Consider the following 12403-nt stretch of genomic DNA (forward strand, 5'->3'; position numbering starts at 1 on the left):
ACTCACATGGTCAACTCAGTGCCATTCCCTCGTGTCTTGCCTTTTTTGTGGGTCTATCACTCTATTCCCCTCCCATGTGAACCTCTCCTACTTCTTTAGGGGGGCTACCATAATCCCTGTCCCGCCCTCTCAATCTCAAAGTACGCGTCCTCTATTGTAATTTGTCCTCTTCTCCCACTTCAACCCTACGTTTCAATGACATCACCCTCTGAGGCACCCTCACTGCAACATAGTGGGCCCTACCTAGATTGATTTGAACCCTTCATTTTTTAGGCACGACCCAAAAACTATGCCATTCATGTAATCCTAAAGTTCAATACTGTGTTTTTTATTAGCATTGGATATGCTATAGTTAGTTTTTCACCGTCCATTTTCAAAGACAAAAATACCCATTACTGGACATTAGTATTGGATAACTGGCCTGATTTTTAGGCCATGATATGATTGAAACCAATGCATTTGAAATGGATGGTTGTGATCAACCCAAGGACTCAAAACCTACTAGAGATATTTGTGTGTCTGTACATATGTGTCTGTGTGTGACTCTGTATATATATATTTAAGTATTTGTATGTGACCTAATACTTGAAATGTCTGCTGAGTTGACTAAGCTTGATTAGTAATGCGACTTAATTCTTCATAACTCAACAAACATCATTTCAATAGTCATGAAACTTGGGAAATTGGAGTGTCCCCAAGCTTTCTAACTAAGTACTCGACCAAGTTTGAAGTCCACCCATTGGAGTATCTAGTCAAGTTTCACACTTTCAAAACATGCATTAGTATGAATAAATGTTTATAGAATAGTTACATATTGTTGTAGAACTAATGCTGGATAATGAGAGAGTTCCTTTTTAGCTTTGCTCCGGGTAGGGCATTGCAATTATGAGATCCATGGTTGTGAAATACGACCCCATGCCATTCAAGAAATATTATGAAATATTTAAACTTGTGTTCTACATTTATAATATTGCATTACACTTGATAAATGACCACATCTACCCCTCCTTTAATTAGTTGATGGAGAGAGAGAGAGAGAGAGAGAGAGAGAGAGAGAGAGATTCCATACGCACATGAATACAGGGAGAAAAATCCAAGGTTTGGATGACTGTGACCTAATATTCATGCGTGACCAACGGTGACCAAGGTGTTTTAATTAACATAACAAGGTCAATCTTTTAGTTATTAGCTTGTTAATTTTATTTGATTTGCTAGGGAATTTCGAGGAAAGCCATTTCAAGGCTGACTTTTGCACGAGAGAACAGCAGATTTTGTCTCATTCGTTTCATTCATCTGAGGTGGCTGCTCTCTCGTGCAAAAGTCAGCCCCAAAATGACTTTCCATGAAATTGCCTACCAAATCCCTAATTTTATACATCATCCACTACCGACTCATTTTTTAATGGCAAAGAATTATATTGGTGAAAAAACAGAAAAAATATGGGAAAACCCTGGCAATCGAGATGATCTTAGCAATACCAAGGCCAAGATTAAAACCAAAACAAAATTACACGTCAACGGGGGAGGAAATCGAAGTCTTCCAAATCCGACCTAGTGCAACCTACCCTCGCCAACCTATTGGCCATAGATTTTGCCGACCTCTTACATGATATATAAGATATAGAGTACCCCACTACACTCCAGATATTTCATCAATCCGTTGAGCAAAATGCCAAGGAGGTGATGAACTACCCTCTAAGAATTTTATCACATTTAAAGTGTCGCCCTTCACTAACTATATATTCATATCTCTCCCTTTGGTTACTAAACCTTGGAAAAACTACGAATCAAATATTTTTTGGGAAATGATTTCAGTGCTCCAATGTTTTGATAAACATGCGCTTACTTGTTTGCCGGGTAGTATTTAAAGGGTTTTAAGAGCTTTTTGATAACCGTAATACCCTCTGACATCCTTTTAAATACTACACGGCAAACAAGTGGAGCGCATGTTTATCAAATCACTTGAGCGCATAAATCATTTCCCTATTTTTATCGATAATGGGTCTTTTCTTACTATAACATCCACTTGTTGAACTCAGACTGCTAAACTCGTCGTGACTAAAAACTTGAAAGAGTTGACTCGACTCACTAGTAAAACGAGTTGACTTGTCAAGAACCCAAAAAATCTCTGCCTAAATTTTCAATCTACGAACCAAATCAGCGTATTGCCTCTCTCATGTATTCAAATGGAGGAAGTACAGATAGGACCGTAAAATCATAATATATTAAGAGGAAATGCGCTCGAGTTGACTCACATCGACCAACTTATGAATGGAGTCGAGTTTCCGAGTTTTTGAGCCAAGGTTGCACAGCCATTAGTAATTCTCAAAAGTCAGATTAAATTACAGCTTTAGCTAAAAAGTGAAATCGATCTAACCCGGTCCGTTCTACCTGGCTTAAACCAATAGCCTGTGGGCTCGGCCCGTTGAACCCAAGTAGTGCATTGCGCACCACTGGAAGAGAGAGAGAGAGCGAGAGAGAGAATTCAAGGTGAGAGTGATGGAGAGATTGACGAGAGTAAAAAGAAGAGTGAGTACGTGTGAGCGTGTGGGGCCCAGGTGTCGTGGCACGCGTGCGGTCCTACGTTGACCCACGGCAACTTGGTCATAAGCATTACGTCAACGGGTCGCTTGGACCTGTGACCGTGAGCCGCCTCACCACGGATTGGAGTTTTTTTTATCTAACCAAACCAATAACATATAGACACGTGGGGTTGGGAGAGAAAAAATATATAAAGATTAATAATTAATAAAGAGTGAAAATGACAGGAACTTGAGAGAGAAAATTCCACAACAACTGTTGTCTCAGAAATTCTTTTATTATATAATAACCCCGGAATAAAAAAACTTTATTTTTTTACAAAATTCCATCAAAATATGATCCATAAATGGAAAAAATTCGAAACGTTTTTCCATTTTGAAATTAACTACTTAATTCTCATTTTTAAAGATTATGTAACAGAGTAGTTGGCATTATTTCAGCTGATAGATTGCCAAAGTTAAGCGCGGCAAAAGGAACCACTTGTTTGATGATCCAAACCATTCATTTGTCGATCCCCCGTGTTGCGTAGGACACTTGGCAAAAATCGTTCCCCCTTGTATGATCCTAACCATTTAGCTTGGAGTTTGTAAATGGATGGTTTACAAAGCGAGAAGAAAACATATATAAAATATCCCCAATTCATTGATATAGGAAATTCTTTTGGTAGGTGGGTTCATCCATTGTAGGGCTAGTTGATGAATTGTTTGGATAGTCCAACTTCTTGGTCCATCTAGAATTCCTTGGAAAATTACATGTAAAAGATAGATTATTCCTTGTTTGGTTTTCCTTATTGTATTAGAATTAAAAAGAACAAATCCCTAGATCATATGTGGATAGCCATAGATCAGATAGTTCCATAAAGTTGAGATGTACATTTATTCGGTACAAGATAAACCAATCTAGGGTCTATAATTGTATGTTGTGTGCGTCGTAAAACCCAGTTAGTTTTTATTTTTTGAGTAATGCTAAGGAAACCGAGAGTAGGACCTAAAAGGGGACCTAATAAATTGTTTCACGCCACAACATCACTGGTGACATGAGCAATCCCTTAAGTTTAGGGAAATCATCTAAAAGTAAATTTTTCTTTAAAACATGGCATATTCTCATTGCAGGTCCCGGTTTAGGTCCTAGTCTAGGTCTCCATATTATTTTCCTTGTTTTTTTAATATTTTTTTGTGCGCGCGCAACAGCCCACTTCAAAGGATGGTCCAAACCGTTCATTTGTTGGGCCACAATGTAAATAGACTGTATCCCGTAAATCACCTCCATCGGACAGACCAGCCGAGGTGAGATCTTAGTCCATTAATTACAATCAACTAGTTGCTTTGTTATGACTTGATGATTTGGAGATTGGTCTCTCTGCTTCTAGAGTGACTGCATATTATAGAAACCTCTATGTATCAGAAGGTTAGGATCATCCTATGGAGATGACTTATAGGATACAGCTAGCCTATTTACGTTGTGGCCCAACAAATGAACGGTTTGGATCATCCTTTGAAGGGGGCCTGTTGCTGTACTTTCATGAACACCATATAAAATCAACGACCCATATACACTCCATAACATAATAACTTGCCCAATCTAATAGGATTGGAACATAATTAAAGTTTCACCCTTGATATTTCATCCAACAACAGTATTTTAAGAAGTTTACACCCGTTGGATCAAATATCATTTTAAAGGAAGAAAATAACAGGACTTGTGGAAGATTCCCATCTGATCCGAGTCAAGTGAGATTTTTCCCATCAGGTCGTTAATCCCGGGAAAAGTTTATTCCCCGGGAAACTGACGTGGCACTCGTATAAAAACAGCTTAATCATATCGCTTTGTTTACAAGCCAAAAAAAAAAAAAAGTGAAAACGAAATTTATAAAAATAAATGAAAAGGATGACAAAGAAAAATTCGATTTCAAAAAGACTTGGGTTGTCTAATCAATCGACCCCAAAATGTCAACCAGGGGTCCAGGACTCAGGTTTCTCCCTCTATTCGTACACCCCAACGGTTTTATTATATAAAGAAGCAATGAGAAGAATCATTTTCCATCTACTAGCCAAAGGAGAGAATTGAAAGAGAGAGGAATTACAAACAAAGCAAGATATACTCAAAGAGAGGTGTAAGAGTTTCTTGGCCATGGCAGAAGAATTCCAGACTGGGCTTTGCAGTGGGAACTGGTGGAATTCTGAGACGAAGATGAGGACTTGTGAGGAGTTGGCCTCGGTTTCACAAAATTCGATCGCTTTCCAAGATACCCAGAAATCTCAAACCTCCGATTCCGCCGGCGGTAGTAGCGTTTTGACAGATTCAACGTTGCAGATGGTGGGTTATGATCTTTCGTCCCAGCCGGCAATGGATTGGAGCCAAGATTTACTGTGAGTTAAAATTTATAAAGCTCTTTGATTGTGAATTTTCTTTTCTTGGTTGTTTTTTTTTGTGTGCAGATAACTGAATTCAAAACCTCATAATTTACCATTTGGGACTTAAATTTAATACGCTCCTTTCTAAAGGATCCTTCATTGCATTTCATCATGTGAAAAGATCGGCGAATAGTGAAGCAGATAGTAGTTAGGGAGGAGGTTTCAAGGGCGGAGTTGGAAGTTTTTTATTTTCTCTCTCCTTGATTGGTTGTTATGTTTGTATGTGTTTTCTTTGTTTTCCTATATTGTTTGATCATCTCGATCCTCCTCGGGGTTCTCCCCATGTTTCTTTTCTCTATTAATATAATTATTTACCTTTAAATAAAGGCGAGCTACAAAATAAACAAAATTATCAACTATTGTAAATCAACTAAGAAGCTTGCAAATTTGATGACAATAATCTGATGCTTACAACTTCTTTTTTTTTTAAATTTTTTATTTCTATTTCCGGCAGTCGAAGTAGTGGAAGAACTGAAAGCAGTTTCCATGAAATGCTTCAAGAAGAATCTGCTCAAGTTCAAAAGGATTGGGGTCCCAAAAATTTTTCAAGTGGGGGCGAAGATTCATCCATAAATGCGTTCAACCAAATAAATCAAGCTTTCACTTTAGATCAACAGCGTTTGAATTCCGGCAATAATTCAGGCAACTGTACAGTGAGTTGCCAGGACTTACCTCAAAACAATTACTCTATGAATTTGGGTTCTTATGGATTCCCTTCAACACTATTGCAAGGTTTATTTGAACCTGATCTTCAATCCCCGCAAACTCCTTATGAGAACCAATCAACCAATTATCCAGTAACTTATCGCGCGAATTATCCATCTTCAAATGAGTTCTCACCTTCATGGCCTAAAATACCTCAATTCCTAAAAAATTCACCTCCAAAACAGCAACCCAGTAACCAGTTGAACTTCTCAAACAACGCTGCTTTCTGGAATGCGTCCGTGTCTTCCTTGAATGATGTTCGGTCGAACTTCTTCCCGTCATCGACTGCACAATTTGTCACACAGACTTTTGAAGAAAAGCCCAATTACAGTACCCTTACTGCCAAGGTAAATATCCAGATAGGACCAAAATAAATCATGGTTTTCACTTTAACTATTGATTTGATACTGAATTCTTTAATGTATTTTGGCTTTCAGCTGAATAGAGAAGAAATTAGGGACTCAAGCTCAACAATGAAGAAAAGCAGTGAACCTACATTCAAAAGGCCTCGCATCGAAACACCCTCACCTTTACCAACTTTTAAGGTATAACCTATTTGAAAATTAAGTCTTTTGATCATAGTGACTTTGAGTTATTTTTAGTAAATATGGGTGTGGATTTTTGGCTTCCTTTATAGGTCAGGAAAGAGAAGCTAGGAGATAGAATCACTGCACTCCAACAATTGGTTTCGCCTTTCGGAAAGGTGATCTTCAGGATTTTCTCTTTACTTTTACAAAGAGAACTGTTAGAGATTCTTAGTTTTAAATTGGTAAAAGTTTTCTTTGTTTGAATTGAAATTTATTCTCCTTTCAGACTGATACAGCATCAGTTCTCTATGAAGCAATCGATTACATCAAGTTCCTCCATGATCAAGTCAGTGTAAGTTCCATTATCTGAGAGAGAGAGGAGAGACAGAGATTAAAATGAAAAAAAAAAAACCCTAATTTGTCCCACTCCAAGGTGGAGATTGTTCTAAGGGTACAGAGTACAATTGATGTTTAGGTGGCTGTGAAATAAGCCAAAGTGGAGATTGTTGGGAAATGTTAGGTTTCTCGGGTCATCAGTTTCCTAGTAGAGATGCATTAAAGGGAAAAAAAAAAAACCCTAATTTTTTAGGGAAATGATATCAGCAAAACCATATTTTATATTTTCACAAACCATCTTGTTTTTTCGTATTTAAAGAGCTGCCAAAAGGTTATTGCATTTCCCAAAAAACTCTCACAAGCCAATTAAAGAAGAAAAGACAGCTAGGTTTGTGAATATATCTAAATATGCTTGTGCTGATAACATTTCCCTTTATTTAATGGAAAAAAGGTTATAAGCCCTAATTATACCTATGGTTATAACATTTCAGGTTTTAAGCACACCGTATATGAAAAATGGAGCTCCAATACAACACCAGCAGGTACTAATTAATACAGGAGACTAAACTAACAATCCCAGCATGTTCTTTGTTTTATTTTTCGATGTATGATTCACTTTTTTCATCAACTTTATGTATTTATGGCATGTCTTGTGCAGAGCTCAGATAAATCAAAAGATGCTGAAGGATCAAAACAAGATCTTCGAAGCCGAGGATTGTGTCTGGTTCCAATTTCAAGCACCTTCCCAGTAACTAACGAGACTACAGCTGATTTTTGGACCCCAACCTTTGGAGGAACTTTTAGGTAGGGTTTTGACAGGGAACTTATTCCCATCAAGTTATCAACCCCAAGGCAAGTTGGGGAAGAAAGCTTCAAGAGGAAAGAAGAAAAACCCAGAAGCCACGTGACTGATAATACCCTGGGAGGAAAAGCAAAACCCAGAAAAAGAAAGAATGAAAAAAAGAAAAAGAAAAAGACCCTTGTGAAACATGTCATGCTGGGCCAGCTAGAGGCAAAATGATGTAAACTGGCCAAAGATTAGAGACCGTTGGAAGAGAATATAGCGGTTGTAATAATCAAAAATATTATATTTAGAGGTGGGTTAGGGAATGGGAACAGGTGCTAAATTCGGGATGGATTTGGATTATTTTAGAGGGCATTTGTTGGTAGTTGCTGAATTTAGCAGAGGGAGTATAAAGGTGAAGAGGAGAGGAGGGATTTTGTTCCTGTTGAAATGTGTATAGGGCTGGCACCACCTTTTTAAAAATAAGGAATAATTGAATTCAGGAATAGCTGTGGGTGTGTGTGTGTGGAGGTCATTTGATTGGGGATCTAACTTTGTTTTTGTTTATTTGTTTATAATGTGCTAGTGGGAAGTCAGAGGATGGCCCACAGTCTTTCTCTTTAGGGTTTTGATTATTTTGAATGGTGGGGGTGTGTCTGAGATAACTATCAGCCAATGCCAATCCTCTCTCTCTCTCTCTCTCTCTCTCTCTCTCTCTCTCTCTCTCTCTCTCTCTCCAGTCAGCATGAAAACATGGGAGGAAGTAGTGAGAGGTCAACTCTTGCATACACATATGGGAGGCCAAGGGGACTCTCGGAGGGAGCTGATATTTGCACAATCTTATCTGATACATACACCACATCCTTAATTTTGAACCTTTTTCATTGGTTTTTTCACTTTTTTATGTTGCTCTATTTACATAAAAGATGTCCCACATTGCTAAAGAAAGAAATAAAAAATATATAAGATGACTTTAAACACCCACACAATTATATCAGAAATATGTATGTTTGTAGATATAAACGGGGTTACTGTATTCATCTTTAATTGTATACCAGATGTAGGCAGCTTCTTTAAAATGATATTTGTACATTTCTTGTGAGAGATACACCTTTTGTTATATTGAACTTATTTAACCGACCCATGTCTCAGCCATTATATAGGATCAACTTGGATAACAAAGTAACAATGTGTAAATAGCTAACGGTAGCACTAATAATATAAAACCCCTACACTCACATTTTCAACTCTTTATTCAAGTATGGTATACATCATTGATTCAGGATCCACTTAAGAAGTGCCTTTTGTTTTTGACATAACCAGCTTTTGATCAAGAAATAGATAAAGAAGTCCGACCTTGCTAAACGATGAAAATCAATTAATAACATAAACTATTATTCTAGACATTGGGCTAAAATGTGGAGTAACTGTATTTAAGTATCCAACTTAAGAACAATCTATAAAATACATCTACTTTAGAAGATAGAATTTCCAATATGGGAGTTTCCTCGGTACATATTGTCAATTAATAACATGCTCCCTCTCCTTGTAGCTTGTCTCTTTTGTATCAGATTTATTATATTTCAGTCCTTGCTGTTTGCTAGAAACGTAATGGGTTGATTCTTAAGTGGATATTCCAACAAGGATAATTCCGTCTCCCCCCATGGTTTGTGTCTTTTCTTGGACGACAGCCTTGGATAAGATCCTCACTCCAGATCATCTCGGTAATTGGCACACATAGATCATAGATCATTGTGCCTTATGCATGGATGCTGGAGAAACAATAGACCACTTATTCCTTCATTGCAAAACTGCCAAGTATGTGCAGAATAAAATCTTGTGCGGGCTCGGCATATCGTGGGTCTTCCCATCTAGGTTATCAGAGCTCTTAGAAGGATGGTCTTCGGTCCAATGGTTCAAAGGAGGTAAAATTTATGGTATGTGATATTACTCTCTATGATATGGGTGCTATGGAAAGAGAGGAATGCCAGTGTTTTTGAAGGCTTGGTGACTTCCCCTCACTTCCTCTTTGTCAAAAGTCTAGCTCTTAACCATCACTTGGGTAAGAGAGTTGCCCAGTTTTAGATTTGTATTGGCTCATGACCTTAGGCATGGATGGGCTGAGGCATGTAATGGCAGGGAATGAGGATGGTCATAAATCAAGATTGGGTGCCATCGAGCAGAGGCTTCCTCAAGTTGAATTTTGATGGCCTTACTTTGGGGAACCCATCGGGGCTGGCAGAAGTAGGCGACCTTAGAGAAGAAAGCAAAATACATTATCAGTCTATTCAGAATCCAGTGGGATTTCTGACTCTAATGAGGCAAAAATTAGAGCAGTGCACTAAGGAATCATGTCACCAAGAGCTTCTAGACAAGATCGTAGTAGAGGGAGACTCTTTGAATGTGATTACATGATTGAAGGGAAGTGAGGCTCATACATGGCGCTTTGCTCGGTGGATAGATGCGATGTCAGACCAAGCGGCGGTAACCTCTATTTCATTTCATCATGTGAGAAGATCAGTGACTAGTGAGGCCAACCGTCTGGTTAGGGAGGGGGAATCAAGGGCGGGGTTGGAAATCTGACTTTCTCTCTCCTTGATTGGCTGTTTTATTTTGCATAGTTTCTTTTGTTTCCTTCTACTATTTGATCATCTTAATTGCCGGGGTTCTCCCCATGTTTTTCTCTATTAATTCAATTCTTTACTATTAAATACAATAGTTGTTTCTTGCATTCTTGTCGTATTATTGCCATTGATGTCTTGTATTCTATTTGTGAGTTATTAAAAGGGAGTACTAAATTTACAATGCATTTGGAGTAATTTTGGTATCTATACCATGTATTTATATTCTCTGAGTGAGCTTTGCTTTAGTGTAATGTAAAAGGATTTTAGTTTCAAAATTTGAGGGTGATGAGGGAGTGATACCATTCGGATCGACAAACTCCATCCTTGGGTTGTGGAGGAAGAATAAGAAGTAGAATTCTCTTCAAGATAATAGAAAAGCTTTACTTTTTCAACTAAAACTCCCATTACAGTAGTTTCTACCCTTTCTAATGAAGGAATACATGAGAAAAACGTCCAAGCTTCTCCACTACTAGCTTAGGGAGTCGCATACATCATGAATAGCTTCGGAACTCATAACACTTCGACTAGCCTAGGAACTAACAGACACAATCCTCTACAACAACTATAACTCACTAATCACTTGGCCAAATTATGGGTGCAAATAATCGTTGGAAACGTCTCAAAAAGGTCTACAACGTCTTAATTTATCATTTTTTCAGATTCTTCTATCTAATAGTCAAAAAATGGGCTTGAAAATCGGGCAGTAGCATTATAGCGGGAATGCACCTGCATCAAGGAGAGAAAAGCTAGTAACCCTAATTTCATAGATAGTGGAAATCTTCTCATCTCCTATACCTAGATGTAGCCACACTGCCAAACCACATAATTCTTTTTGTGTTGCATGAACTTTATTTTCTTTAATGTGGTTTGATCCAGGTTTGCTTTCACAAATATTTAGTGATACTTGCATCCACAAATCTTCAAGACCATTCCTTCATGTAGAATTTAACACTTTCAAGGTGAAATCTAATTGCAGAATTATATAGTTGAAGTAGTGTGACCCTTCTTCTATGATACAACTGTCAGAGGATAGTCGATTTGGACGAGAGAGAAGAATGATTTTCCAACGTCTACATACACAAATGATTGTTAATATTAACCCAAAGAAGAAAAAAAATCAGTCCCAAGCCATTACCGTACAGCAAAGGTATTTTATTAGTGACAGAATGTTTCAATTATGATAAAAGAAAAATCTGATTTTAAAAAAATAAAAATAAAATAAAATATAACTTCGTCAACAGAACTATCCATCATCATTTATAAAACCCTTTAGCGACAAACCGCCGTTGGCGATGGATTTAGTCAAATGGTATTTCATGTAGTGGTTATTCGGTCTGCGAAGTCTGTTATATTTCTTTATTAGTTCAATACTATACTTGAACCTAGATCTCCCAACACATACACATGGAAAAAAGATTGTAAATGCAGAAATATACTAGTATTGCCTGAGTTCATCACCATAATGATCAATAAGGAATATTGAAGAAGATTATCCATGATTGAATTTAAACGAAAGAGGCTTGATCATTGATCAACTAATGTTCTACAAGTACAAGCTAGGGAATAAGAAAATGATGTTTTGGCCTTCAAATTCTTCTTCCAATACGATGTAATGGAGATGCAATATCATATGATAGGGATGAACATGGGAAAATAATTGTTGTCTCCTGAATAGAATTGACAAACTAGAATCTAGGATCATAAGTAGCTTTATGTTCAGTTGACCTTTCAGCCATATGCATTGTATGAGAATCATGCCGTAAATCCGTAATGCATAGCCTAGATCTATGCAGCTAAGAACAATTCAGATTTTCTCCATCTATTTCCTAAAATTTGTTTCATGGACGAGGGGCTTTTGCCCATGATAGATGCCCAGTAATGACAGAATTCAATGTTGAAAAATTACAGTTGCCATATACATTTACATACATGGTAATCTAAATCTACATAATCTAAAATTCTAAATATAATTAGATGTCATAAGACTCATTGTATGGGTAGGCAATTAGAATATACATAAATAGTTAAAAGCCCATCTATTTTTTTGTAAGAAATCTAATATATCATTATCACCCTTCCGTTGGGTTGGCTAGATAGAGTATTTATATGGTGCCCTGACCGTCAAGTACGGTCAAAACGGTACTATCCTTGATATTTGATCCATCAGCAGCACACTTTTTAAGATGCTGCTGTTGGATCAAATATCAAGGGTGGCACATTTAATGTACCACCTTGAAGGGACTTCACGGTCGGCCGCCATATAATTTCTCGTCTAGACAATATATTAGCGATTCTCTCAACATCAAGGAATTAAATTAGGTCAATCACGTAAGCAATAACGAATTAAGAAAAATTATCATTACTCAACAAAAAACAAACGCAATGTATTACTTGGATCGACAAATTCCACCTGACCTAAAATTGAGACACAAATATTTCATTGGGCCCGTTGTTGGTCCAAAGTCAGATGAAT

At 37.4% G+C, this 12403-nt stretch overlaps 1 protein-coding gene across 1 annotated transcript; it reads left to right on the forward strand.

Annotated features, from left to right (window-relative positions):
• Positions 1 to 4530: 4530 nt before the first annotated feature.
• On the forward strand, positions 4531 to 8025 carry LOC143883929 (transcription factor bHLH123-like). Its single transcript, XM_077387253.1, has 7 exons — positions 4531 to 4909; positions 5409 to 6006; positions 6097 to 6204; positions 6297 to 6362; positions 6473 to 6538; positions 7014 to 7064; positions 7181 to 8025. The coding sequence occupies exons 1-7, from the start codon at positions 4671 to 4673 to the stop codon at positions 7328 to 7330; spliced, it is 1278 nt and encodes a 425-aa protein (XP_077243368.1). The 5' UTR covers positions 4531 to 4670; the 3' UTR covers positions 7331 to 8025.
• Positions 8026 to 12403: the final 4378 nt, after the last annotated feature.

This window comes from Tasmannia lanceolata, unplaced genomic scaffold (assembly GCF_043159265.1).
Source record: "Tasmannia lanceolata isolate RefF3 unplaced genomic scaffold, GAP_Taslan_0.1 ptg000008l, whole genome shotgun sequence".
Taxonomy (NCBI): Eukaryota; Viridiplantae; Streptophyta; class Magnoliopsida; order Canellales; family Winteraceae; genus Tasmannia; species Tasmannia lanceolata.

Excerpts from the sequence above, each read along its gene's own strand:
- LOC143883929 (XM_077387253.1), top strand. The coding sequence starts at position 4,671 with ATGGCAGAAGAATTCCAGACTGGGCTTTGCAGTGGGAACTGGTGGAAT. Across the intron at positions 4,910-5,408 it reads GATTGGAGCCAAGATTTACT|TCGAAGTAGTGGAAGAACTG; the intron begins GTGAGTTAAAAT and ends TATTTCCGGCAG. Across the intron at positions 7,065-7,180 it reads CTCCAATACAACACCAGCAG|AGCTCAGATAAATCAAAAGA; the intron begins GTACTAATTAAT and ends TGTCTTGTGCAG.